Consider the following 26,944-nt stretch of genomic DNA (forward strand, 5'->3'; position numbering starts at 1 on the left):
TTTTTAACAGGTATCTATCATATATCACACAAATATGTAATATGCAAATGACTTTCAGATAAATGTAACTTCAGGTCATTTTGTAAAGGTCACCTTGTATATATTTAAAAACCATTATTTTCAACAGTTATTGATCATTGTGTTTGTCATATGAAGTAGCTCATTGGTTAGATGCAGTTCAGATTGTAGGGCATCTATCAATTTTACTGATACTCTTGTTCATTTCTTCAATTTGATCAAATCCACAAGATGTAAAGGTTTCTGAATAATTTCCCTCCCAAAATGAAAAGTGATGAGATTTACAATTTGAATAAAGATTGCATGTACCAGTATAACGTTTGTAGAATTCATCTTTTAGGTGGCATAATCATTTAAATCCAGATATTAAGAAGTCAGCTTGGACCCGAGATGAAGATGTACTAATTTACCGACTTCACAGGACCCTGGGAAATAGATGGGCTGAAATAGCCAAGTATTTACCTGGGAGGTAAACCCAATAGCCATGACAGCTGTTCTTTTTCACTCTTCAAATTACTATACAGAATATCAGTAGGAATGTAATACCTCTGCAAGAAATTTTATCATTCGTCTTGTGTTAGACTCTATTATGTAAAATCTAAATATTTTATGGAGTTTTGATTTATGCAAAAAATTTCATATTATATATGATTGATAGGGTAATTTTATATACAGTGGGAAATCGTTTTCTTGTGTGTTGATTCTTCCTTAAAGGCAAATGTCCTCTGAATGATGTTATTCAAAATTCTGATAATTTGATATTTGATTAAGGTATTCAGGCCATTATACCATCAAATTCCATAATTTTTAAATTGGTGCAATGAATACCAAACCATGACCTCAATATATATGGGTTACTGTGTATGAATATTGTAAATCCATTTCAGTGACCTTAATCTTTCAGTAAGCATGAAATTTTCTTTTAAAAGTAAATGAAGTAGGGAAACTTTCGCCCAAAGTTGCTTTCCTGCAATTAGATTTGGATAGTGCATACTTTTTGCAGATGCTCAATATACATATTAGGCCTTTTATTATACCCCCCGCAACAAGTTGTGGGGTGGGTATACTGGAATCGGGTTGAGCGTCTGTCCGTCCGTCTGTAGACGCAATGGTTTCCGGACTCTAAAGCATTATCCTTTCCACCTACCGTCACCATATCATATATATGGACTACCCATGGGATGAAGATGTTCCCTATCGATTTTGGGGTCAAAGGTCAAGCGCACTGGACATCGAAGTAGCAATATGGTTTCCGGGCTCTAAAGCGTTATCCTTTCCACCTACAGTCACCATATCATACATATGGACTACCCATGGGATGAAGATGTTCCCTATCGATTTTGGGGTCAAAGGTCACGCGCACTGGACATCGAAGTAGCAATATGGTTTGGTTTGTCATGCCATTTGTTTTTTACACTCAGAAAAGAGGTAGTTTATACCTATTACCAACACCCTTTGGGAGATTGGGGTGGGGGGGGGGTATTCTTAGTGAGCATTGCTCACAGTACCTCTTGTTTTTATTGAGTTGGTTTACGGATCCGCTACACTGATTTTTTGGGATGTTGGAAAAAAAATGATATGGTTTTTCACTCCTTTTTATATTTCTGACGCTGTAATTTTTCCTTTTCACAAAAAAAAAAAAAAGATTCCGCTGGACTGGATATTTGGATGTCTGTCCAAATATCCAGTCCAGCGGAATCTTTTTCTTTCTTTTTTTCGTCGAAATCTCTGGACACTGTCCACAATATTCATGTGTCATGTGTGGAATATCAGTCAACTTCAGCCGGTGCTAACTATTATTCTGCATCTTAGTAACAATGCTTTTTGCTTCCAATAAGTTATCTGTTTATGAAACTAACTTCTTATTAGCATTAGTTATGCACTGCATACCATTTAGCTATGTAAATCCCAAAATAAAAACAAACACTTGTTTTCAGATGGCATCCATGACGTATGTTGGGTTGCACTAATCACCTAAACAAGTATAACTCTACCTGACCTTACCATGCATACATTTTGCCGAGGATACACTATTAAATTCTTATGAATGAATTTTAAAGAAATATTCTTCATAATTAATATGTGTAATTCCTCATATGTTGAAGGAGGTTGAAAACATATTTAACATTATTGAGTTCATGAATTCATTCATTGTATAAAATTTGTTGACTACCATTGAACAATGAATTGATCGGACTTATATAAAATTCAGAATTTTTTAATAAATGTGTATAGGGCTCATGAATTTTATTTATAACTTTACTTGACTTCATAAAGTAAATTTTTAGACAAAATATATGCTTGGTAAGGTCAGTCAGGATTTTAGTACTTCAGGTGATTAGTGCATCCCTATATACGTCATGGATGCCATCTTTTGAATGGGAAAACGATGTAGTTCTTTTATTTTGGGATTTACATAACTAAACAGTAAACAATGGACATTTGATAATATAAATAGAAAGTTAATTTAATAAACAAATCACATTTTTGAAGGAAACAGCATTGTTGCCAAGGTGCACAATAGTCGCTATAAACCACCGTCCGAAGTTGACTGTGAAAAGAATATTAAAGTTGATGATAAAACATTGACCTCAAATCAAGTTCATTTTTATTACTTAACATTTTGTCATTTGAACTTTTTTTTTTACCTCTGATTTAAAAATTTTGAAATCTGTAAACCAATTTAAAAAAAAAAAAATTAGCCTTAACAAAATTTGTTCTTTAAATAGCCCAAAATCTAATTCTTAAATGATATCCAACTTTTAACTTTAAAAGTTTTTTAGCTCACCTGAACCGAAGGTTCTTCTGATCACATTTTGTCCTATGTCTGTCTGTAAACTTTTCACATTTTCGACTTCTTCTCCAGAACCACTGGGCCAATTTCAACCAAACTTGGCCAAAAGCATTCTTGTGTGAAGGGCTTTCAAGTTTGTTCAAATGAAGGGCCATGTCCCTTTCAAAGGGGAGATAATCACAAAAATGCAAAAATAGGGTGGGGTCATTTAAAAATCTTCTTCTCAAGAACCGCTGGGCCAGAAGAGCTGAAATTTACCTGAAAGCTTCCTGACATAGTGCAGATTCAAGTTTGTTCAAATCATGGCCCCTGGGGGTAGGATGGGGCCACAAGGGGGGATCAAAATTTTACATACAAATATATAGGAAAAATCTTCTTCTCAAGAACCACTAAGCCAGAAAAGCTGATTTTTACATGAAAACTTTCTGACATAGTGCAGATTCAAGTTTGTTCAAATCATGGCCCCCGGGGGTTAGGATGGGGCCACAAACAAGTGGGGGGGGGGGGGGTGTTCAACGTTTTACATACAGTACACGACACGAGTTTTATACACCCCACCGTGGAAAGACCATGGTGGAAAATCCACGGAGATACACCGTGTCCTAGTGATGGGACATCGGTTCACTTTCATAATCGATCATCGGTTGGAATCGTTTGCTGCTTCCGATGCGATTTTCCGATTATAATCGGATGTTACATTTTTAGTATATAAAGCATAATCTTCAATTATATATCAATTAGCTAATATCAATAACTCAATATGATGTTTTCTATGTTGTCTTGATGCTTTTGCACTTTCTATATAAGCACCTTATAGTTCATAATCACCTTAGCTTTGTGCTGGTTGGATATATAACTAGCTCATAATTATGATGGATGCCATTGGAAGGTGAGATGCATATCCATATTGAATCTTACACGGAGATCAAAGACAGAAATTTAACTATATATTATTCAAAATTAAAACATAAAAAAGTACTAGTGCAGATTTGTTTTTTATTCAATATAAAGCATTACATTTCTTAAACAAATAGTTAACAGCTCTTTCTAGGAGAGAAATAGCACGGTAAACTAAACACCAGTATGATGTAAAACTCAGCATTTTAATCTAAATCTCTACTGTCTCTGGCTTAAGCATAATATCATTCAATCTATCACCAAAATTTACTCATGTTTTTGTTCAAGAAAATAAACAAATCTACATTATCTGCACTCAGCCTACTTCTCTATTTTGACACCAACCCACCAGCAAGAGAAAATACTCTCTCTGATGGCACACTACTAGCTTGAACACATAAAATCTTTTTGCAAGAACTGCTATTCTGGGGAAAAACATTTCATTTTTCTGCCAACACTCTAGAACTGTGAGCCCTTTGTCATCTTCTTTCAGTACCATCCCCAGGTAACCTCTGGTCTCTTTAAAATACTAGAATATAGTAAAGTACGTTCAAGAAAATTCAGAATTTAATATCAAGTTGCATATGATGCGATCGTTAGAAATGAGAGTTATGGCAGTTATAAATCAGCAACGTATATGATAGAAAAAATATACATTTGAAACAAGTATATCGTGCACATGATTCTGGTGTGTTGCACTAAAAAATACGCGCCACATGTCAAAGTATGAAAAAATAGACTTACCCGTGTTGGTGTATTCCTTGTAGCATTAACGGCACATAGCTTTATTTAGATTTAGGTTCGTTTTACTTGGAGGTAAATTGATATCTACCTTCCGAAATACTTCCATACTTCTGACTTCTTTTTCACGCCCGGGTGATCATATAATCCATTATTTGACGCCATTTTTTTTCCTGGCACCGGTAAAACGATAATGGAAACGGTCTAATTCCGGAATGCGCTCTATGAAATGTGTGGATCTGATGATCAATTATGAAAAAAATAATCGATCATCGGAATCGGTAGCTTTTTTTCGTCGTTAATCGATGTTTTCTGATTATCAGTACAACACTACCGTGTCCCCCGTGTTCCACGGTGTGTGTTATTTGCAAATACACACAGCTGCTAAGACCTTTGTTCTGGCCACAGGCGCCTTGCGGAAGATGTGAAAATGTGCCGCAGGCCAAATAATCAAGATAAGGGTGAAATTTTAAGAAAAGAAAAAAATGTAAATATTTTCCCCCCTGATACTTATATTGTTTTTCAGCATTTTGAGCCAATTCCAACGATACCAAACACTATATATTATGTTTTTAAGAAAACCTGGTTTTGAATTCTTTTTTTCTTTTAGTCTTCTTTCTTCATTAAAATATTCTTAAATTCTATGTTTAAATAATGCGTACTTGCAAGCAATTCCTGTTTTGAATGCGAATTAGTGTATTCAGTAAATGAAAAACATACATGTACAACATGTGATGGGGATATTTAATAATTACCGATGTGCTCTCTCTCTCTCTCTCTCTCTCTCTGACAAATGCGCTGTTTAACATAATTACTTCCATCACATTGTGTTAATATGCATCTTGACAAATATAACTTGATCCAATATAGAAATTAGAGCATTGTCGATGATTAACAAATTGGAATTAATTTATTACGTAATTAATAGAAGCAAAAATACAAAACATCGGATGATTTATTTTTAAAATCCCGAGTTAATTACATTTGACCGAGACTTATGTTTGATGTACTTTGATAGAGGTTTTCATAAAAACAAAAAGTTCATCGGGAGTGTCTGGATAATGCAATGATTTTTGTATAATAAGTATATACCATGCAAATTCCTAGGGTCTTTGTCACAGTATTTACTAAATTACGGTTAGCTAGTGTGTGTTTTGACTTCTCATGAAAAGTGTGAAATATATTGGGTCGGCGCGATATCAGATCTAGTCTAAGATCACGGGTATCTTGCGCTGACCCAATATATTTCACACTTTCCGCAAGAAGTTAGCACTTCTGCTGAAGCACTTCTGTTGATTTCAAATACACGGATTAGCTGACCCCAATTGTTCTACTGAGGCGAAAACCCCTTCGAATTTGCATGGAATGTACAAGTTATACACAGGTCATTGTTATAGTCATACATCATAGTACCGCTAACCCGACAAACATTTTTCTTTTATTTTGAATAATGACGAAGTATGACCAAACTGCAGATTGAACTTTATAGAGCCCCGTGCTAACATTACTTATATTTTTCAATGTATCAGAAGGGGTATGTTGCCGGTTAAGTTGTGTAAATTTCTTGACAAGCAATAAAATAACAAAAATGGTGCTTAAATTGTCCGATTACGAAAACCTTAAATTGGGGGGGGGGGGGGGGGGGGGGTAGTAGTCTGAAACTGTCTCAATTTCCCCTTCCGACTTCAATTTCTTAAATCGTGCAGTGGGTAGGTCGCTACAAGCTAGGAGGCTAAATCCTTAACTTTCAAGTTTTCAAAGTACACCCTCTCCGATTCTACGTGCTTGTAATCAATATTTAAGGATGTAAATCCTCAGTGTCAAACGCAACTAGTTCATGAAAAAAAACTAATATCAATATAAACAGAAATGACTTAACGATTATTGGATTTTATTCATATACGCTATCGATTATTAAAATCTTTAATTTAATCTTTAGATGCATTAGGTAATGAAAGCAAGAGAGAGAGAGAGAGCATTGGTAAGCATTGATTATGATATTCATGAATGTATGCAGATACGGGAAGTTTAATACGTTTAGTATAAATGTTGAAAGTACAATTTCTTTCTGATTAATTATCCATCCCCTTTCATTCTGATATTTTTTTTTATTTCCCATTTTGTTTTCTTTACATGTTTAAATTTTTCGGCTGGTCCGGGTTAGGACTAATGAATGAGGCCCCCCCCCCCCCCCTTCTAAAACGATGTAACGTGCTTAGCTGTATAATCTCCCTCTCGGTCAAAAATAAAATAAATACATGCTATATATACTGCAACATCATGGGATTTACTGGATAATTCTTCGATTTCACCTTCATAATACATGTTAATGCAAGCGAACTATCTAGGCTTTTTTTCCATCTTCGCTAGCCGAAATTATTCGTCCACGAAGGCACAGTTGAGTCAAAACCCATTGCTAGCGGAGATTAGATGAATTTTACCCCCTTGTTATGTTATAACTGACCAAAACTTAGTACGTTTATTTTACAACTTTCATTCAGAAGACGCGCAAGTTATTGAGTTACTGAATAAACGAGAAAACGTCTGCATTTTTATTTCAATCGTTGTCAACTCTATACTTTGTGATATTTCAAGGCTACATGTACGTAATTCAATTTATTGGATCTCATCACCATTATGCAATGGTATACAAAATATAAAGACAAAATGCTGTTATATATACACTTAGTAAATAATACATGCGTGTAATAAAGTATTTATCAAGTTAAAAAAAAAACTATTTAAAAAAAACCGTGTTATTATTAATGTGAAGTATGGGCAGTCTAGGTAGGGGAGCACATTTTATTTCATTATTTTCTTAATGAAAGTACGGAGTTTTCTAAAGGTTTGTTTAAAAGTAATGACACTTTTAATTTTTATTTGTTTAGGTGATGAAAATTTGATCCTTTGTTCACATTGCTTCACAGTTGAGTACATAATGAAATTCATATCCAATATAAGCATGTACATGTATATCGCTGACCTTAATCACATACATGTATTCCTAATTACAATGAAAACTTTACGTAAAAATAAACCATTGCTTATGGTACACATTTCTTTGAACTGCTATTTATCAAATTGAAATTACTGGCATGTGATTGTCGTTGTTCATGACCCTTCTTTTATTTGGTGAAATTGTGTTGCACGTGCCGTGAAACAATGTACCGACGAGTGGTAGGAATAACACAGGTGTTTATATACAGGATGTCGAGAATTTGGGTGTTTCATAAAAAGGTGTGAACGTCTGCAGGGAAGTCTACATACAGATATGTACCGAAAACACCAACGTATCATTAAACAACAATTACAAGAATTGAATGATTTATAGCTAATTTCTAAATAAGTAATGGGGTGGGGGTATGCATGCTGGCCAAGCGAAAAGGTTTTTTGGGTGAATCACTTCGGAAAATATTTCTTTGTTTTATCACACGGAGGTACACGGTGGCATCGACAGAGGTACAGGTGACATCCATGGAGATGCGCGGTGGCATTCACGGAGATCCTCCGTGGACTTCAATGTCTAGCTCGCGCGGAAAAATAGGACTTCAAAGGTGCCGACAATTTTAAAGGTCCACCGTGTTTGGGGCAAATTTGTTCCACCGCGTTGCGTGGAACACGCATAAAACTCGTGTCGTGTACTGTACAAATATAGGGAAAATCTTCTTCTCAAGAACCATTGGGCCAAAGAAGTTGACATTTACATGAAAGCTCTCTGACATGTAGATTCAAGTTTGCAAAAATCGTGGCCTCCAGGGGTAGTTGGGGCCATAATAGGGACTAAGGTTTTACATGCAAATATATATGGAAAATCTTCAGGTATGGACCAAGGTGACTCAGGTGAGCGATGTGGCCCATGGGCCTCTTGTATTTCACATAATACACAAAAATGATTTCATCAATTCTTGTGGGCATGAAATTGCATGAATTTCTGGAAAAAATTCTGTTTTATTCAAGTGTAAATGTACCTCTGAGCATCTGAAATGTGTTTCACTCTGAGCATCTGAATTGTGTTTCACTCTGAGCATCTGAAATGTGTTTCACTCTGAGCATCAGAATGGTGTTTCACTCTGAGCGTCTGAATTGTGTTTCACTCTGAGCATCTGAAATGTGTTTCACTCTGAGCATCTGAAATGTGTTTCACTCTGAGCGTCTGAATGGTGTTTCTCTCTGAGCATCTGAATTGTGTTTCTCTCTGAGCGTCTGAATGGTGTTTCACTCTGAGCATCTGAATTGTGTTTCACTCTGAGCGTCTGATTGTTGTTGATTTAGACAATTCTTGATTTAGAACTGATAATGCAATAAAGAACCATTGGAACTCTACAATGAAAAGGAAGTATGAAGAACGAATTCCACCCCCAGATTTTGTATGCACCCCAGCGATCATCTCGGGGCATCCCTGTACTCCCAGTAGTTCTGCTGTCCCTTCACTTCAGCCGGTCCAGCTTTTCCCAAATGCCCATGGCAGCCAAGATGCTGTAAATGCTCTCATTGCTAGGTATGTATGTGCATTGAAATAAACAGTTCATGTGCATAAAATTTCGTTACACTGAGATGTGTACAGTGTATGCAATTATTCCTTCCTTCTTGTCTCAATTTGGTGAATAAGGCATATATTTGTATGTATGTGTGGTGGTGAATATACTTTACCATTCCTGGATGTACAATTCTGATAGATCTACTTTCATTCTCTGCAATTAAAATCATTTTTGGCATTGAAGAACTTAAAAGGGGGTGTAACTCTGAAACAAGCCGTGCTGACCTCATGACTGTCTTATTGGCATACACCATGCTATTTTTCCAGCAATACGCAAGATCGTAAATACCGAGTTAGCGGAACTCTCTTGTAAAGAAGTCCGGAAAAGCGTGTCGATCTTGGGCATTTTTTGTTTATTCAAAACAATGGCATCGGAAGACGATTTAACCTCCATGTGCTTTCCACAATTAAAAGCATTTTTATATGAAAGGTGTGTAAAAACGTCTGGATACAGGAAAAATGAACTTCTGAATTTAGCTCGCGAATCTATATATTTTGACGCAAGCTCTTCTCAGCTTTGGGAATTTCCTGGCTGACAGCAGTGGGGAAAAAATCCGCCACATTTCCATTAAAATCTATCAGTTATGGATATTTCTGCGTATTATGTTTCTTTCTTGAATCATTACTACAGTCTACTGCAATGCAATGATAGTACACCATTGTTAAAATCGGGTGAATCGATCACGATAAAAGTTGCAGAACAGGTATTATTTACCAACATGCCCAAATTCTCGCATACTCTGGGTCTCGCGAGACTTTGAAAGGGGGAAGTAAAATTTAAAACCAAGACGGAAAAAGTAGTCGCGATCTTGCGTATTCAAGGATCTAATATCTAACTACCCTTAGTGTTGTTACGATAGTCGCTGACTATCGAAAAATTGTCGCTGAAGGTCGCACACAGTGACAATCGATTATAAATTTTTAACATCGATTGTCGCTGGCTATTCCGGAAATAATATAGATAACGGAACCCGTATAAGTTTTAGCATCATCAAGGGACGTAACTCTAATTTGCATCACTGAATAAAGTCTTTCCAACACTTTGATTGAATATTATTTAACGTCCCTCTCGAGTATTTCACTCATATGGAAATGTCACCATTGCCGGTGAAAGGCTGGAAAATTTACGGCCTTTGAGCAGGGAGGGATCTTTATTGTGCCACACCTGCTGTGACACGGGACCTCGGTTTTAGTGGTCTCATCCAAAGGATTGCCCCATTTAGTCGCCTCTTACGATAAGCAAGGGGTACTGAGGACCTATTCTAACCCGGATCCCCATGGGAATCCACTACTTTGATATGTTTAACTTTATTTGATTTAGGGTATACTAATGTCCAATTTCATATTGAAAAATATTATCCTCATAAATCTGAAGTTCCGAAGACAGCAAAGTTTCAAATGTTCAATATTTCAAAAACAGTTCGATGATGTACATAATGTTAATGAGAGAAAATGTTTCGATGTATCTGGGAGCTAAGAAAATCAAACAAAGATTTCAGTTTGAGCTTGTTGCAGTGGTGAAAAAATATATCAAAGTATCTTCCATACATTATCAATTTTAGCATGGAGGTATTTGGTATTCCTGTCTCCTCTGTCCGTAGTGAGTGAGTTTTTAGTCTGGCTGGAAATATTGTTAAAAGGCCCAGATTAAAACAAGCACTTGTTCATTCACTCATAGATCAATGAAAATGGATCAGTTTTGGAATGAGTGAATCAATCCGTGTTGATAAACATTCATACGGTGTAGACTATTCTGTATGTAATTCCACATTTTCCAATGTTCATTGACTCATTAGATTTATAAAACATAATGGTACAGATATTTAATTTCTATCTATTCATTAGGATATCATTTAATCAGAATGGATATTTTATAGTGTACATGCTCCCTATTTAATGCAGCTGTAAATTGAAGTTCAAACTATCGATTATTTAATCAATGTAGGATTCTGATTCAATTTGATAATCGAAGTGTAACTTTGGTCCGATTTTGCAACACTAATGTATTACACATGATCTAGTTTAACGAATTTAGAGGTCTTCAGTACCCATTGCTTGTCGTAAGAGGCGACTAAATGGAGCAGTCCATCGGATGCGACCACAAAAACCAGCAGGTGTGGCACGGTAAAGATTCCTCCCTGCTCAATGGCCATAAGCGCCGAACGTAGGCCTAAATTCATCCCTTCTTCAGAAATGGTGATATCTCCATATGAGTGAACAATTCTTGAGAGGGACATTAAGCAATATACAATCAATCCTTACTCCTATGTCTACAATCACCGTTGTTTTCTTTCCGAACATGTGTGAAGAAGTCACGTACAATGCAAACACAGGGAGTCCAGGAGTTAGATTAATCAAGAAGGAGCTAAAAATTTCAACCTATTCCTTTCATCTGGAATGAAATCAAATATACTGATCATAAAAAGAAATGCATATAAAATTCATGTTCCTTTTACAACATGAGAAATGATTTATTGGTAACACAAATATGATGTCACAGTACAATGTTTCACAACCACTAATGATAATTACAGTCGTTAACAGTTCAAGGTATCCCATGTTCATTGTCTAGTGACTTTAAAAGTCTAAATTTGGACTGAAGTCTGAGATTTTACTCAAATGTTGACTGCTCAAATAACAGAAAAACTCGGACTAAAGTTTGAGATTTTTATTGTTGAAAAATCCATGTACAGGCGGGTAAACAAGTAATTGGCTCTTTGGTTGTTATCGGACATTCAGCTCAAAATGGTTTTTGACTGGTAAGTTTATTTGCTCAAAATCATTGTGATTGACATTCTGTTAAGGCATGACAACCGGTGTAAGAACAATATTGCCTTTGTGAACATTGTGAAAGTTTTGAAATCATGAAAATGTGTGATTTTAGTGATTATTCTTCAGTGGTTAATATATTTTTACAGTCAAGATGGTTGCCAGATGAATGTATTGCATGTGCTGTCAGCAGGTGGAAGTGGTAGCTGCAAAAAGACACCAACGAAATTCACTTCTCTATATTCTAAAGGTCAGAAATTTATCTACGAAGTTCACTTCTCTATATTCTAAAGGTCAGATGTTTATCTTGGTTTAAAATACTGACAGTGGACATAGCCGTTTGGAGAGGTGGATCCAATAACAAAATTCAGGCACTTTACTGTACTAAGTTATGTGTAAGTGTAGGGGTGAAATTTTTGTCAAAATTACATGTATAGTCAACGACCTTACGTCCAAACATCTGGACACTTGTAAGATAACTGACAGTTTTACAGAGCTTAACATAGTTTGTTGTAAAAACTTTGGAATACACAATGATTCAGTTAAATCTAATTGACATTGATGCAATACATTGATAAGTCAATCTGACATTTGTGTTATGACTTGCTTCTGATTTGTTGCCTTGAAATACAAAGAGTATCGTATTCTTACTCGTTGACTAGAGGTGTAGTGAGTTCACATTAATGAACCAAACTGTTATGATTTTACTCGGTGTGATTGTAACATCGCGTCAAACTGAGTCATACCCTGCACTCTTTTTTTTATTGTTGCTTTTCACATATACAATTTGATTATTCTTAATGATGTCAAGATATAGGTTATTTGTATTTATCATGTACTTTTTTAAACAAACTCTACACCTGGGTTTGTTTGTCCAATGGGTTGATAATACTCATAAAACGGACGTGTTGTGAAATTTAAATGTAAATTAACACAGGCCCCTCCTCTGCATATACTAGGAGGACAAACAGGTTTGTGAAAGTTTTGTCAGTGACTTTACCCTCTCCCCAAATTCCAAAGTCTGCATTTTACACCAAGCACTGATGTTTAACTGGGTATTATCTTAAAGGGTCTGGTTCACATTTTTTTGAAAAAAATATTTTAGATTTTTGATGTTAAACATTAAGAATATAACTCATATAAAATTGATAAATATGGATAGTTTAGATGGACCTTCTCACAATTTTAACTTATAAATGACACATTTCACCTTAAGAATACCTTAGATATGATATATATGTATCATAAACTTAAATCGATAACTTTGTAAACAATAACATACCTCAATCTTTGTTTACACAATATTTAATAAATTCTCTAAAATGAGCTTCTGTTATAATGTGTAACCGTACCTCTTTTTTTAAAAACCATTTAAACACATGAAACAGTAGATTTTGATCGTTAAAAATGAAATACAAAATTTTGAGGAAAATCGTGAATCAGTCCCTTTAGATATTTTCATTGATAGAAGTAAATGTATATTGGTGTGGACTTGTTAGGGGGAAGATGTTTTGTCTAATGCTTGTCCAGTACGTGACTAGTGCTGACAGTGGAGTGAAATGTGACAGGTCGCAGTTTTAAGGAACATGTAACCCAGTGTGTCAGGACAATTTCAGGTGGATTTTACACTAGAAATTTATTTAATGGCCATTGAAGCATCTTGTATGAAGTATGATTTCACTTTCGAAAGAGTAATATGAGTTCTCAGTTACGTTATATTAATTTTTGGTGTGTTTTTTCTGACATAAAAGTTTGCAAGTAAGTGATTTTAAAGTTTGGATTTTTCAAATTTGAACCAAGCCTGATGGGAATGATAAAAAGATAACATTTAATCAGAAAAGTTTTAACTGTGTTGACATTGTAAAGTGGTTACAAATTAAATGAATTTTTAAAGCAAACTAATTTGTTGATGAATACATCAAATAAGTAACAATTTTGATTGGGATTAGTACTTTTTTTCCTTGGGTTTGTTTATAATTTTTCTAAAAAAGTAAAATTAAATAACGATATTTCTTAAATTTGCTTATTTAGTTGTCTTTTTAAATAGGTTTGTCTGATAATCTTTTTTTCTATTTGCATGGACTCTAAAATTTGCAAACACAGCATCTTTATTATTCCAGGGGAAAAACACAGATAAAAATTCATATAGAATAATTGATAATTGAGAGCTTGTATTACTCATTTAATGGTGAAACCATGATTCATGAGATATTTGAACAAGCCATTAAATAAAGTTTTGGTTTAGCAATACACCTTATTAAAGGGACAAATAATGAAAATTTATTGATATACTCTAGATCTAATGCATTTACTAATATAGTGCATTAGTATCATCTAACTGTGAACTATTTATAGCCTTCAGAACCACTAATGTATGGATCATTGAGGACTTAATACTTTTTAGCTCCCTAAGCCTTCGTCTCAAGTGAGCTTTTCTGATCAAAATTTGCCCGTTGTCTGTCGATGTCGTCGACGTAAACTTTTCACAATTTTCATCTTCTTCTCCAGAACCACTGGGCCAATTTCAATCAAACTTGGCACAAAGCATCCTTGGGTGAAGGGGATTTAAGTTTGTTCAAATGAAGGGCCATGCCCCTTAAAAGGGGAGATCACAAAAATGCAAAATAGGGTGGGGTCATTTATAAATCTGAAGAACCACTGGGCCAGAAAAACTGAAATTTACATGAAAGCTTCCTGAAAATAGTGGAGATTCGAGTTTGTAAAAATCATGCCTCCTAGGGTTAGTGTGGGGCCACAATAGGGGATCAAAGTTTGACATGCGGAAGTATAAGGGAACCAAACTTTACACAAAGCATCCTTAGATGAAATTTGTTAAGAGAAAGGCCATACCCATCTTCAAGGGCATATGATAATTAATGAATTTGTAGTCAAATTTAACAATTAAAGTTGATAATTAACAAAGTTTTAGTCATTATCTTTGAAAAGTTTTTTCTGAACCAAGCTGCTTGTATAATGTTAGTTTTGCCCAAGCTTGTTTATTGCTAGGAACGGCTGTTCAGGTGAGTGATGTGGCCCATGGGCCTCTTCATTGTTTAATATTCAACTAACTGTAAACATAAAACATGGTAGAGAAAGATGGATCATTGAGTACTTAAGGAGGTATGCTACACCAGAGAAATTTGATGTAGATGAAAAGTGGAGGATATGTACAACAATATTTTGAAGTTGAAAAATTTCAAATTTACTTTATTTTGTCAAAAAATACAGTTTTAGTAGAAGGTAATCTGAAAAAAATTTAAAACCCCTGCTGGACTCGAACCTGCGACCTACAGTTCAGCATTCAGTATTCTAACCTACTGAGCTATTCGGCTAGGTATTTAAATAGAAAAGGAAAAGTCAAATATTGCTGATATTGATTTTTTCATCCATGTTTTTAAAGGAAGTCAGCCATTATGACGATGTAGAGTACTACCTTAACACTTTTTCATTGTTTAATATTCCACTAATTGCCCCCCCAAAGCATGATAGAGAAAGTAATAGGTGTATTGCATCACTTAATTTCTAACTGTGAGCAGTACAGAAATTGGACCTGGTTTAGTTGTCATTGTTTGAACTTTCCAGTCCAGTAGATGTAGACGTGCTTTGGCAGCCTTGATAGCCTTGCATTAATTATCTCATTCACCTGTGTGTGACAGTTCACTTTAATGATTTTCAGAATGATTGCCTAATTTTGAAACAATCTGTCAATGAGCTGTTTGTTGGAAATGAATATTTACATAATTTTTTACTGTCTTGCTGGGACTGCCTGAATATATGACATGTCCCGTTAGGATAGCTTGCTGGGACTGCCTGAATATATGACATGTCCCGTTAGGATAACTTGCTGGGACTGCCTGAATATATGACATGTCCCGTTAGGATAGCTTGCTGGGACTATCTAAATATATGACATTTCCCGTTAGGATAGCTTGCTGGGACTGCCTTAATATATATGACATGTCCCGTTAGGATAGCTTGCTGGGACTATCTAAATATATGACATGTCCCGTTAGGATAGCTTGCTGGGACTATCTAAATATATGACATGTCCCGTTAGGATAGCTTGCTGGGACTGCCTGAATATATATGACATGTCCCGTTAGGATAGCTTGCTGGGACTATCTAAATATATGACACGTCCAGTTAGGATAAATTTAGTTTCTTTTGACTGGCACTGTTGTTGTCAATGTTCATTTTCATAGATGAAAAATTGGACAAGTATTTTCAGAAAAATCATTTATTCCTCAATGTTTTGTTATTTGATATTCGGGAGAAAAGAGGAAACTGGAAAATATGATAAACAGAAGATTCAATGTTCTATAACTAGATATTGAATTTCTTTTTAAAGAATATAGATTTGATGGGAAAGCCATAAAAAAGTTACGGAGTCCGGGACAGCTGATCCCTATCCCATCTCCAGTGACTTCCAAGTTTTCTGCTGTTCCATCTATCCTGAGAAGAGGAAAAACCAAGAGGAGAAAACTGGCTAAAACGGTTAGCAGTGTAAATATATTTTACTTACCATTGATCAGAATCAATTGAATGTTTGATTTTGAGGATTGCTGTGTACTTGTATGTTTATAAAGAATGTAGGATCATATCTGTACATGTTAGATGTGTAAGCCTACAGTATCCATTTATTGAAATACATGTGCATATTTATATCAACTGATGTCTTTATTTAAAATCAATTGTAAAGCAGATTAACAGAGGAGTCCATTGTAGTATGGCTTTAAGCAGAGAGAGTGGGGGAAAAAATCAAAAATATCCTTTATTACAAATTACTGGATATGAGGATATTATTTCTTTTGAAATATTAAATGTCTTTTAATAACATGATTAAAACATTTAGAGGAGAATGACTGGTCAAAAGAGATTTCCTCGTGTAATAGGATGTAACTGTCTTAATTTTATTTTTTAAACACCTTTCTCAGAGATAAAAGTATGACAATTTCTCTAAGAGTAGGAAATGACATTCAAGAATTGGGAATAAAAGTTTGTTAATGATTGCCCTGAAGTTCAGGATCTAAAGTTTTGCATTGAAGGTGGTTTTTATTTCAGGAAGATTGACTACTCTTTTATTAGATTGCTGTGTTACCGATATGCTTGTGAATTATCAGTAATATTGGGAATATTAATACCCTGTTCAGGCTGGAACTGATGAGATTATGGTGTGTCTCCAGTATTTACAAGAAGGAATGTGTTTTGAAATGCTTGATGTACATGGTGTACAATTATAAGTAGATATACCAAGTGTATTTTAGCTTTATGCGCTTACTCTCTCTGTAAAGTTGAATTGTTTTCAACTTCATCTCAGAAACCCTTACTCCATTTTCAACTATAGTTGAACTTTCATATGTCAAAGTTGGTGGCACTGTACTCAAAGAAGACTTTTATCATTTTTTTAAGGCACTTATTTTTAAAGGCGTCCTAACACTTCACGTACATAACGACTTCATTATAAAGTATTATAAAATGAAAGCACTTGCGTTAAAATTTTTAACTTTGTGTACTGTTAATTCTATTTCTTTTAATATCTTATAGCGGACACTGTGAAAAAAAAAAATTAAAATTTGGATATATGTATGTGTGTGTGTGTGTGTGTATATATATATATATATATATATATATATATATATTGGATCCCTAGTTAAGCTGTACAGCACCAGAAAAGTTTGTGGATGTTAACTCCTGAAGGAAGTGCTATATCAACTCAATGTCATAAGTTCGAACATTGATTATTTATTCAATTACCTAAATTCTGTGATAAAGTGGCTCACTCCAGAATGCCAAGGCATTTAAATTAATAAGTAAGGAAAAACTGCATATATAGCACTGTCAGTCCAATTTTTGTTTACTTTACAAACATTCTAATCGTGTGTTACAATAATTATTCAGTTGCAGATAATCAATCAAGATTTATGGCATACAGATAGTTTGAAAACTCTGATATCGGTAGATGAAATCAACCTCTAAATAAGAAATCTGAATTTGCTTTACAATCATGCATGTACATGTAGTGACATTCATTATTGCGCTTGAGGTCATGGAAGATGTTTTATGTCAAAAGTTAAGAAATTTATCTCATTTTTGAAAATGAATAAGGGCATGAACTGCAATGCTTACTTTGTTAACATGAAGCGTTGCTGTTCATATCCACATGTATTTTCAAGAATGAATTTCCATTTTACTTTCATTTCTTTTGAAATTTCCAGCCATTAAATTTCTCACAATTAACTGATGATACCTCACTTATCCTTGATGGCAGTGAAGAATCTCTCGCAGAAACTTTCAAAACTTTAGATTATTTTTCAGAAATATCTGGACTATATATCAATTATGAAAAAACTCATGTAATATGGTTAGGTTCCAAAAAATATAGTAATGAAACTTTGCAGCCAAATTACAGGCTTAGGTGGGGTACCATCAGATTTACTTTGTTAGGAATACATTTTGACATGGAATTAGATAAGATACCACAATTAAACTATGAACCAAAATTAGTGCAGATCAAATCTATAATCAAACAATGGGAGAAGAGGTTTTTAACTCCCATAGGGAAAATTACAGTTATTAAGACATTGGTTTTTCCCATTATTAAACCATATTTTAATGTCAATCCCAAATCCTTCTGAACTCTACCTTAAGGAATTAGAAAAGATATTTTTCTTGTTTATATGGAATAATAAAATACATAGGGTCAAAAAGGAGGTCATTGTTAAAAAATATGAAGATGGGGGTTTAAGAATGGTAAACCTAATGGCATTCATAGCATCTATGAAGTTGTTTTGGATAAGATATCTCATGTTTTCAAATAGAGGGATGGAACATTTTATTCCAAAGTTGGACTTCAGCAAATTAGTAAACTGTGGAATTGAATACATTACAATATTCTTGAAAACATTGAAAAATAAATTTTGGATAGATGTATTTAAATCATGGCTTACATTGCATAACCTTAGTAAAAAATCTGGTGTTGCTGCCGATGCACCTCTATTTTATAACCCAAATATTCATATTGGTGGAAAACCATTTTATAATAAACAAATGTTTGACAGCGGCATCAGACATCTTAATGATATAATCAATGAAGATGGTTCATTTCTTGGTTTTAAATCGTTTTGCAATACTTATCCAAATACAAAGATTAATTTTCATACACCCGTCGAAGACGGGACGTATTATGGTATGGCATCGTCCGTCTGTCTGTCCGGACCTTGTGGGCAGGATACAGACTGAACCATAAGCCCTAGGGCTTTACAACTTGGTACATTTGATCACCATGATGAGAGGAAGATGCCTATTGTTTTTCAAGGTGAGAGGTCTAAGGTCAAGGTCGTAGTATCACTTATTTGGAAAACCTTGTGGGCAGGATACAAACCGAACCGTAAGCTCCAGGATATTATAACTTAGTATATTTGATCACCATGATGAGAGGAAGATGCATATTGTTTTTCAAGGTCAAGGTCGTAGTATCACTTTTTAGGAAAACCTTGTGGGCAGGATACAAACCGAACCGTAAGCTCCAGGATATTATAACTTGGTTTATTTGATCATCATGATGAGAGGAAGGTGTCTATTGTTTTTCAAGGTGAGAGGTCAAAGGTCAAGGTTGTAGTATCACTTATTAGAAAACCTTGTGGGCAGGATACAAACCGAACCGTAAGCTCCAGGATATTATAACTTGGTATATTTGATCATCATGATGAGAGGAAGGTGCCTATTGTTTTTCAAGGTCAAAGGTCAAGGTCGTAGTATCACTTTTTAGGAAAACCTTGTGGGCAGGATACAAACCGAACCATAAACTCCAGGATATTATAACTTATAATATATATATTTGATCACCATGATGAGAGGAAGATGCATATTGTTTTTCAAGGTCAAAAGTCAAGGTTGTATCACTTATAAGGAAAACCTTGTGGGCAGGATACAAACCGAACCGTAAGCTCCTGGATATTATAACTTGGTATATTTGATCACCATGATAATGAATTAGCTCACAGAGGAGAGTGCTAACTTCACTAAAATATGAATCCCACTAAAATATGTTTTCCTTGTACAAAATCTACGGGCATATTATGCCACGTTGGCGTTGCTCTTGTTTAGAATATAATTAGCATTATTCATGCTGTAAAGGCTTAGGTGAAAAATTGTGGATGTGACAAAACTATCTAAAAGCTCACAAATCCATTGAGTATGTCAAATATATATACAGTGTTGAAACTTTTTTATGAAATTATCAATCAAAATACCTCAATCACATCAGGCAAAACAAAATGGAGTGAGCTTTTAGAAGTTGACACTAAAGAATGGAAAATAATTCATAAAATACCCTTCAGAGTGACAAAAGATAGCAAAATCCAATGGTTTCAATACAGAATTATAAACTGAATCTTAGCTACAAATCTTGTTTATTCAAAATCAAAAAAATATACTCAAAGTACTGCAATCATTGTCATTCTGAAGAGGAAACAATAGAACATATTCTGTGGGAATGTGATTTTTTACAGGTATTCCTAGCAGAATTTGAGCATTTTTTGGAAGATAAGACTGATTTACAGATAGCTATTACAGAAAAAATCTTTTATTCTTGGTTTTATTGAAAATAATAGTATGATACAAAACACTATTGTCTTATGGCTTAAATACTATGTGTACACAGCAAGATGCACTGAGAAGTCATTGAGTGTGTGTGCTGCAATTTCACAGTTGAATTTTTTTTATGAAACTCAAAAATTTATTTCATATAAAAATGGTAAAAAGGAAAAGTTTGATTCCCAATGGAATCGATGGAACCTTCTGTTTTCTTAACTTCTCTCTCTTCTTCTTTCTCTCTCAAATCCCACATACCTTTAGCTCATATGCTTTGTTTCTTTGTTTCTTTTTTTTGTTTTGTTTTTCTTTTCTCTGGATATAATATTGTATATCTGATATACCGGTATGTGCACAAAAATAAAAAATTGTAAAAAAAAAAAAAAAAAAAAAAAAAAAAAAAGATAGTCTGCTATATTTTGAAATTTCCAGCCATTAAGATAGTTGTGCTATATTTTTCAAGCTTCATCTGATTCCTACACACATTGTTCACATTTATAAGGATATGGCTAACATTTTAATTGGTAAAGATATCAAAGGCAACAACACTGGAAATTATGTCTCCACTCTTTCAGGGGGAAACATATTATTTTTGTACTTTCTGTCCGTCTTACCGTCTGTCTGTCACAAAATCTTGTGAACGCTTCTCCTCCTACAGTGTATATGGCTTATTAGATAGATTTGAAACTTTGTACAATGCTTCATTGCCATTTGTAGATGTGCATATTGTCGGGACAGTTGTTGTTATAGGTTCCTTTTTATTTACGTGCAAATGTACGGGTATTTTCCACACTAGTGGAGGATCCAATAATTATACCCCCCGCAACAAGTTGTGGGGGGTATACTGGAATCGGGTTGTCCGTCTGTCTGTCCGTCCGTCCGTCCGTCCGTCTGTAGACGCAATGGTTTCCGGGCTCTAAAGCATTATCCTTTCCACCTATTGTCACCATATCATATATATGGACTACCCATGGGATGAAGATGTTCCCTATCGATTTTGGGGTCAAAGGTCAAGCACACTGGACACCGAAGTAGCAATATGGTTTCTGGGCTCTAAAGCGTTATCCTTTCCACCTACAGTCACCATATCATACATATGGACTACCCATGGGATGAAGATGTTCCCAATCGATTTTGGGGTCAAAAGGTCAAAGGTCAAGCGTACTGGACATCGAAGTAGCAATATGGTTTCCGGGCTCTAAAGCGTTATCCTTTCCACCTACAGTCACCATATCGTACATATGGACTACCCATGGGATGAAGATGTTCCCTATCGATTTTAAGGTCAAAGGTCAAGCGCACTGGACATCGAAGTAGCAATATGGTTCCCGGGCTCTAAAGCGTTATCCTTTCCACCTACAGTCACCATATCATACATATGGACTACCCATGGGATGAAGATGTTCCCTATTGATTTTGGGGTCAAAAGGTCAAAGGTCACGTGCACTGGATATCGAAGTAGCAATATGGTTCGGTTTGTCATGCCATTTGTTTTTTACACTCAGAAAAGAGGTAGTTTATACCTATTACCAACACCCTTTGGGAGATTGGGGTAAGCGGGGGGTATTCTTAGTGAGCATTGCTCACAGTACCTCTTGTTTTCCTTAAAGTTATAGTGGATCTAAGAGGGGTGGATGATGTAAAATAGCTTGTGAACATTTCTCCTCCTATATGGCTTATTGGATAGATTTGAAACTTTGTACAATGCTTCATTGTCATTTGTGCATATTGTCGGGACAGGAGGATCCAATTATTTTCCTAAAATTTATAGTGGATCTAAGAGGGGTGGAGGATGTTGAAATAGCTTGTGAATGCTTCTTCTCCTATATAGCTTATCCGATAGACTTGATTTTTTGTACAATACTTCAATGCCATTTGCAGATATGCATATCGTGAGGACAGGAGGATCCAATTGTTGTCCTTTAAATTATAGTGGATTTGAGGGTTGTAGAGTGTAAAATGGCTTGTGAACACTTCTCCTATGTTTCTTATCGGAGTTCATAATGTCTTAGATGTTCCTGCTTATGCTTTCTCCAATTTGGGGAGCTGGGGAGACATTTGTTTTTCATAGAAACAATCTCTAGTTTAAATATTTTTCATGTTCACATCCTTTAAAGCATCCAATTCTGATAGATATTTTTTTCCCATATGATATTTTGGAATTGATTTGTTAGTACGATATGATTTATTGTATAATTTGTAGATTTATTGTATAATTTGTAGAAAATAGGAATAGTCTGCTTTATACCTTGCTCTATGTTTTGTTGTGTTAAATGCATGTATTTCTTTGTTTCAGAGCAAAGTGTTGAAGAAGAGAAACATTATTAATATAACTAAGAGACATTACCTGCAAACAGCTGACTTAGATACAGCCTTCAGAAATGAAAGTGAAAGTAGTGACACAGAAAACAGGGAACCAGTCAGCCTCCCTTTCACATCTTACAGTGAGGAGCATCAAGACCTAAAGGATCTGGAAAAAGATGTTTTGATTGAGCTAAAACAGGAAGTTACGTTTAATGAAATTGAGAAGGGGGTGGATCCCTTCCAGGATCTAGAGTCATTAACTCCCAATGGAACGCCAATAAAAACCTTGCCGTTTTCTCCTTCAGTGGTAAGTTTTGTGTCATACTCCGTTTCTCCACTCAATAAGCCATCCAGGTCATTCAGCATTTTCAATATCTTTTGAAGAATTCTCAAATTCCAGAACAAGATAAGATGAACTGATGAACTCCATATAAGAAAAATCAAACAAGTAACCCAACTGAATTACAAACTGAAGCTCCAGGATTGTAAAACTTAACATGAGCCTGACTATATGGTACGAGAGCTAGGAACATGCCATTTTCCCCAAACCTGAAACTTTGACCCCAATTTGTTTGCCATCAACTTTTCACATTTTTAACCTATTCTCTTGAGCCAGCTAGCCAATTTCAACCACACTTGCTACAAAATATCATTGGGCATAGGGGATTCAAGATTATGAAAATTAAGGGCCATGATGTCTTTCAACTGGAAATGGAGAATTACTTATAAGATTTAAGTTTATTCAATCCATAATATAAAAACCAATAGAGTACAATGTACAGGATTCTTTGTGTTGTGTAGATACAAGTTTGTTTACACAATAGAGTACAATGTACAGGAGTCTTTGTGTTGTGTAGATACAAGTTTGTTTACACCATAAATCCAGGAGCTAGGGGAGTGTCAAAATAGGGTTCAAAATTTTACACAGGAATATACAGGAAAAGTCTTCTCAGGAGCCACAAGAACACAACATGTCAAATCAACATGCAAGTATCCAGATGTATTGTAGATTAGAATTTCTTCACACCCATGATCTCGGAGTAAGGCATCCAGAACCTTTATAAGGGTGTAAAGTTTTACACAGGAATACATGTGTACAGGAGAAGTCTTAGAATAGGGGAACATTTTACCAAATTAATATGTACGCTTCTTTGTGAAGTGTAGGTTCAAGTGTGTTTATGCCATGATCCCTTGTGTCATGGTGAGGCAACAATTGGGTCTTAAAATTTGAAACTACATTTGTGAGGTGAGTAATGTGGCCCATTGGCCTCATATTTTGTTATCTTGTTCACAGGTAAACACAAGCAGAAACAGGACCAAAACATAATATGTATGGTAGAGGTACTTGCGTGTTGGGTAACTTGTAGAATTTTCACTGTTTGGGGTCTGTATAGATAAGATAAGTTTATTCCAATTTTGGGCCCAGAGGGCATAACAGTAAGACAGTTTATAAAGAAGGAAATTCAAAAAAGAAAGAAAGTTTACAACATTAACTACAGGTTACATAGACTGCAAACTGCATGTGGATGCAGCATGTTGGGGAAGCAAGTACATACACATATGAATTGCTAATCATGTATATATACAAGTAAATGGACAGTATCAGTAATATACCAATATATGAATAATAAACTATAATGATTTTTGTAGTTTTAAAGCATCACTTCTTTTTCTGAAAGTTTGTCACTTGTATATTGTAGTTTCTGAACAGTCCTGGGATTCCCATTGGACGAGTGACCTCTACACCTGTGTGTACCCAGAAAGAGGCAATCACGCCCACCTGTATTACGCAGAATAGCACAGCCAAAACTCTACAGCCAAGGTATAGAAAAGTGGATGGATTGATTGATTACAATTTTATGCCTTTCTGGCAATATTCCAGCCATTTTAAGGCAGTGTAGAAGTGGAAGAAATTTCATAATGAATGATGCCCAAATTACATGTATTAATCCTTTTCAACCCTAAAAATATGTTTAATATTAAATGTACAGGCTCTACAATCAGACAGGTAATTAGGCCTCCCCTCTTGGGGGGCGGGGGGGGGGGGGGGGGGGGGGGGGGGGGGGCATATTGTTTTCGTACTTTCTGTCTGTCACAAAATGTTGTGAACACTTCTCATATATGGCTTATTGGATAGAATTGGAACTTTGTATAATGCTTCATTGCCATTTGTAGATGTGCATATGGGTGGGACAGAAGGATCTAGTTATTTTCCTAAAAGTGATAGTGGATCTAAGAGGGGTGGGGGATGTTAAAATAGCTTGTGAATGCTTCTCCTCCTATATGGCTCGTCCGATAAACTGAAATTTTGTTCAATACTTCAATGCCATTTGCAGATGTGCATATTGTAGGGACAGGAGGATCCAATTGTTATCCTTAAAGTTACAGTGGATCTGAGGAATGGAGGGTGTAAAATAGTTTGTGAACACTACTCCTATGTGGCTTATCGGAGTTCATAATGTCCATGTTCCTGCTCATGCTTTCTCCTCCATACCATGCAGTACATTAAGGGGAGGAGGTTTCATTTGGAGCACTTTCAATTAGGGCTATTCCAGAAATAAATACATGGGGGGGTCGGGAGGCACCTTTTGTATATACCAAGCACCCATAAAAAAAAATAAAAAAATTACCCCATGACCCATCAAATTGATAAACTCATTTTACAATGACCCACCTAATTAAAAAAAAAACTAACCAGACCCACCACAAAAATATTTTTAAAAATGAAAACGGTACAAATCTCGCGAGGTTTTCGGGACAAACATTCTAGTCAATGACGCGGTAATGCCTGTGCGACATTGTATCACAGTAGTTCTGAAGAAACGATGTCACATCAACAATCAAAGGCATCTATGGCGGGAATGTTGGAAAGATTGGGAGTCCAAACGATGCTATTATCATGAAATGGGTATGGATATGTTTTTCCACGAATCGTTCGTCTTCTAATGGAGCCCGCGCCCGGAGGCCTCTATATCACCATCACACAGACTGATAAATATAACGCATCGGTACCCTCGTATAAATCAACTAAGGTTTGCCTATTTTTATTAGAAAACGGAATACCTATTGGTTTCAAAATATTCCCAAAATCGATGCACTGTAAACTGTAATAATCTACAGAACAGAGTTCACCGCCATCACGTCTAAAGGGACCCTACTAAACGCACCTCTAATTTGAAGAGTGCCGTAATAGAAAGTTATGCGCTGCAAAGAGCAACAACACGAATAGTTCTATGTTGCTTCCGATTTCGAAAGCACGTTTTCAATTTTCCCTCCGACGTTTTGTAACCAACACGACAAGAGCGACAATAAAAATATTCTGAAAACTCAACACCCACGTGGCACAAAATAAAACAATAGAAACTACCCACTACCCATAATAAATATTTTTTTAACAGTCCAACCACGGACCAAATAAAATATGAAAAAATACGACCACCCACACAAAAAAATATCATTTGCCGCCTGACACCACCCCCCCCCCCCCCCCCCCCCCCCCCCCCCCCCCCATTTCATCATTTCTGGAACAGCCCTTAGGGGAGCTGGTGAGACATTTGTTTTTTTCTTAAAAACAATCTCAAGTTATTTACATATGCTGTATGTGTGTCCTTTATAGATCTGCCAATTGTACGCCCAGGATCAGGAGAACCCTGCTGAATGCTACCCCACGAACACCAACTCCCTTCAAGGATGCTATGGCTGACAAGAAAAACAGAATTAATGTATTGTTATTCACTTGTATTGGGAATGATTTATGTCGTCAATTTTCTGTTTGAGAAATATCACGGGTTTATTTGTTATCAGTGAACTACCAGTAGGCATGAAGTTTTCTTTAAAAAGAGATTAGGTGTAGTGAATGAAGTAGGGAAATTTTTGCTCAAGTTGTTTCCTGCAATTAGATTTGGATAGTGCATACTTTTTTGCAGATGCTCAATATACATATTAACATGAAATTTGTTATTTAAATAGCCCAAAGTCTAATTTTGAAACGATATTTAAGTTAAAAACAAATTATTTCACATGATACACAAACACGCTGTGGTTTCAGTAATTTTTGTGGGGATCAAAATGCATGGATTTCAGGGGAAAATTCTGTTTTATTTTCAAGTGTAAATGTACCTTTGAGCGTGTAGAATCGTATCTGACACAACCTTGAAATTAGTGAAAATTGGTATGTTATGAATAGTGATAAAACTGCGGTGTTCTATAACAAGATTGATAGATATGATAAAACATCCACAAATTTGAGATTCTCTCCAGGTTTAAATTTAAGAGAGGAAAATGGTTGAAAA

The 26,944-nt window shown here is 35.4% G+C and overlaps 1 protein-coding gene across 4 annotated transcripts in view; it reads left to right on the forward strand.

The window, feature by feature from the left end:
• Positions 1–26,944, forward strand: part of LOC125646782 (transcriptional activator Myb-like) — a 61,212-nt gene that overhangs the window by 13,919 nt on the left and 20,349 nt on the right. The window contains exons 5-11 of one of the 4 annotated variants that reach the window (XM_048873310.2): positions 359–487; positions 8,739–8,948; positions 11,906–12,006; positions 16,105–16,259; positions 22,645–22,959; positions 24,353–24,474; positions 26,269–26,374. In XM_048873310.2, the coding sequence (XP_048729267.2) occupies positions 359–487; positions 8,739–8,948; positions 11,906–12,006; positions 16,105–16,259; positions 22,645–22,959; positions 24,353–24,474; positions 26,269–26,374 (1,138 nt within the window). The remainder of the gene's footprint in view (positions 1–358; positions 488–8,738; positions 8,949–11,905; positions 12,007–16,104; positions 16,260–22,644; positions 22,960–24,352; positions 24,475–26,268; positions 26,375–26,944) is intronic. The other 3 variants (XM_048873311.2, XM_056141660.1, XM_056141661.1) reach the window with 3 other exon arrangements.

This window comes from Ostrea edulis, chromosome 6 (genome assembly GCF_947568905.1).
Source record: "Ostrea edulis chromosome 6, xbOstEdul1.1, whole genome shotgun sequence".
NCBI classification, from domain to species: domain Eukaryota; kingdom Metazoa; phylum Mollusca; class Bivalvia; order Ostreida; family Ostreidae; genus Ostrea; species Ostrea edulis.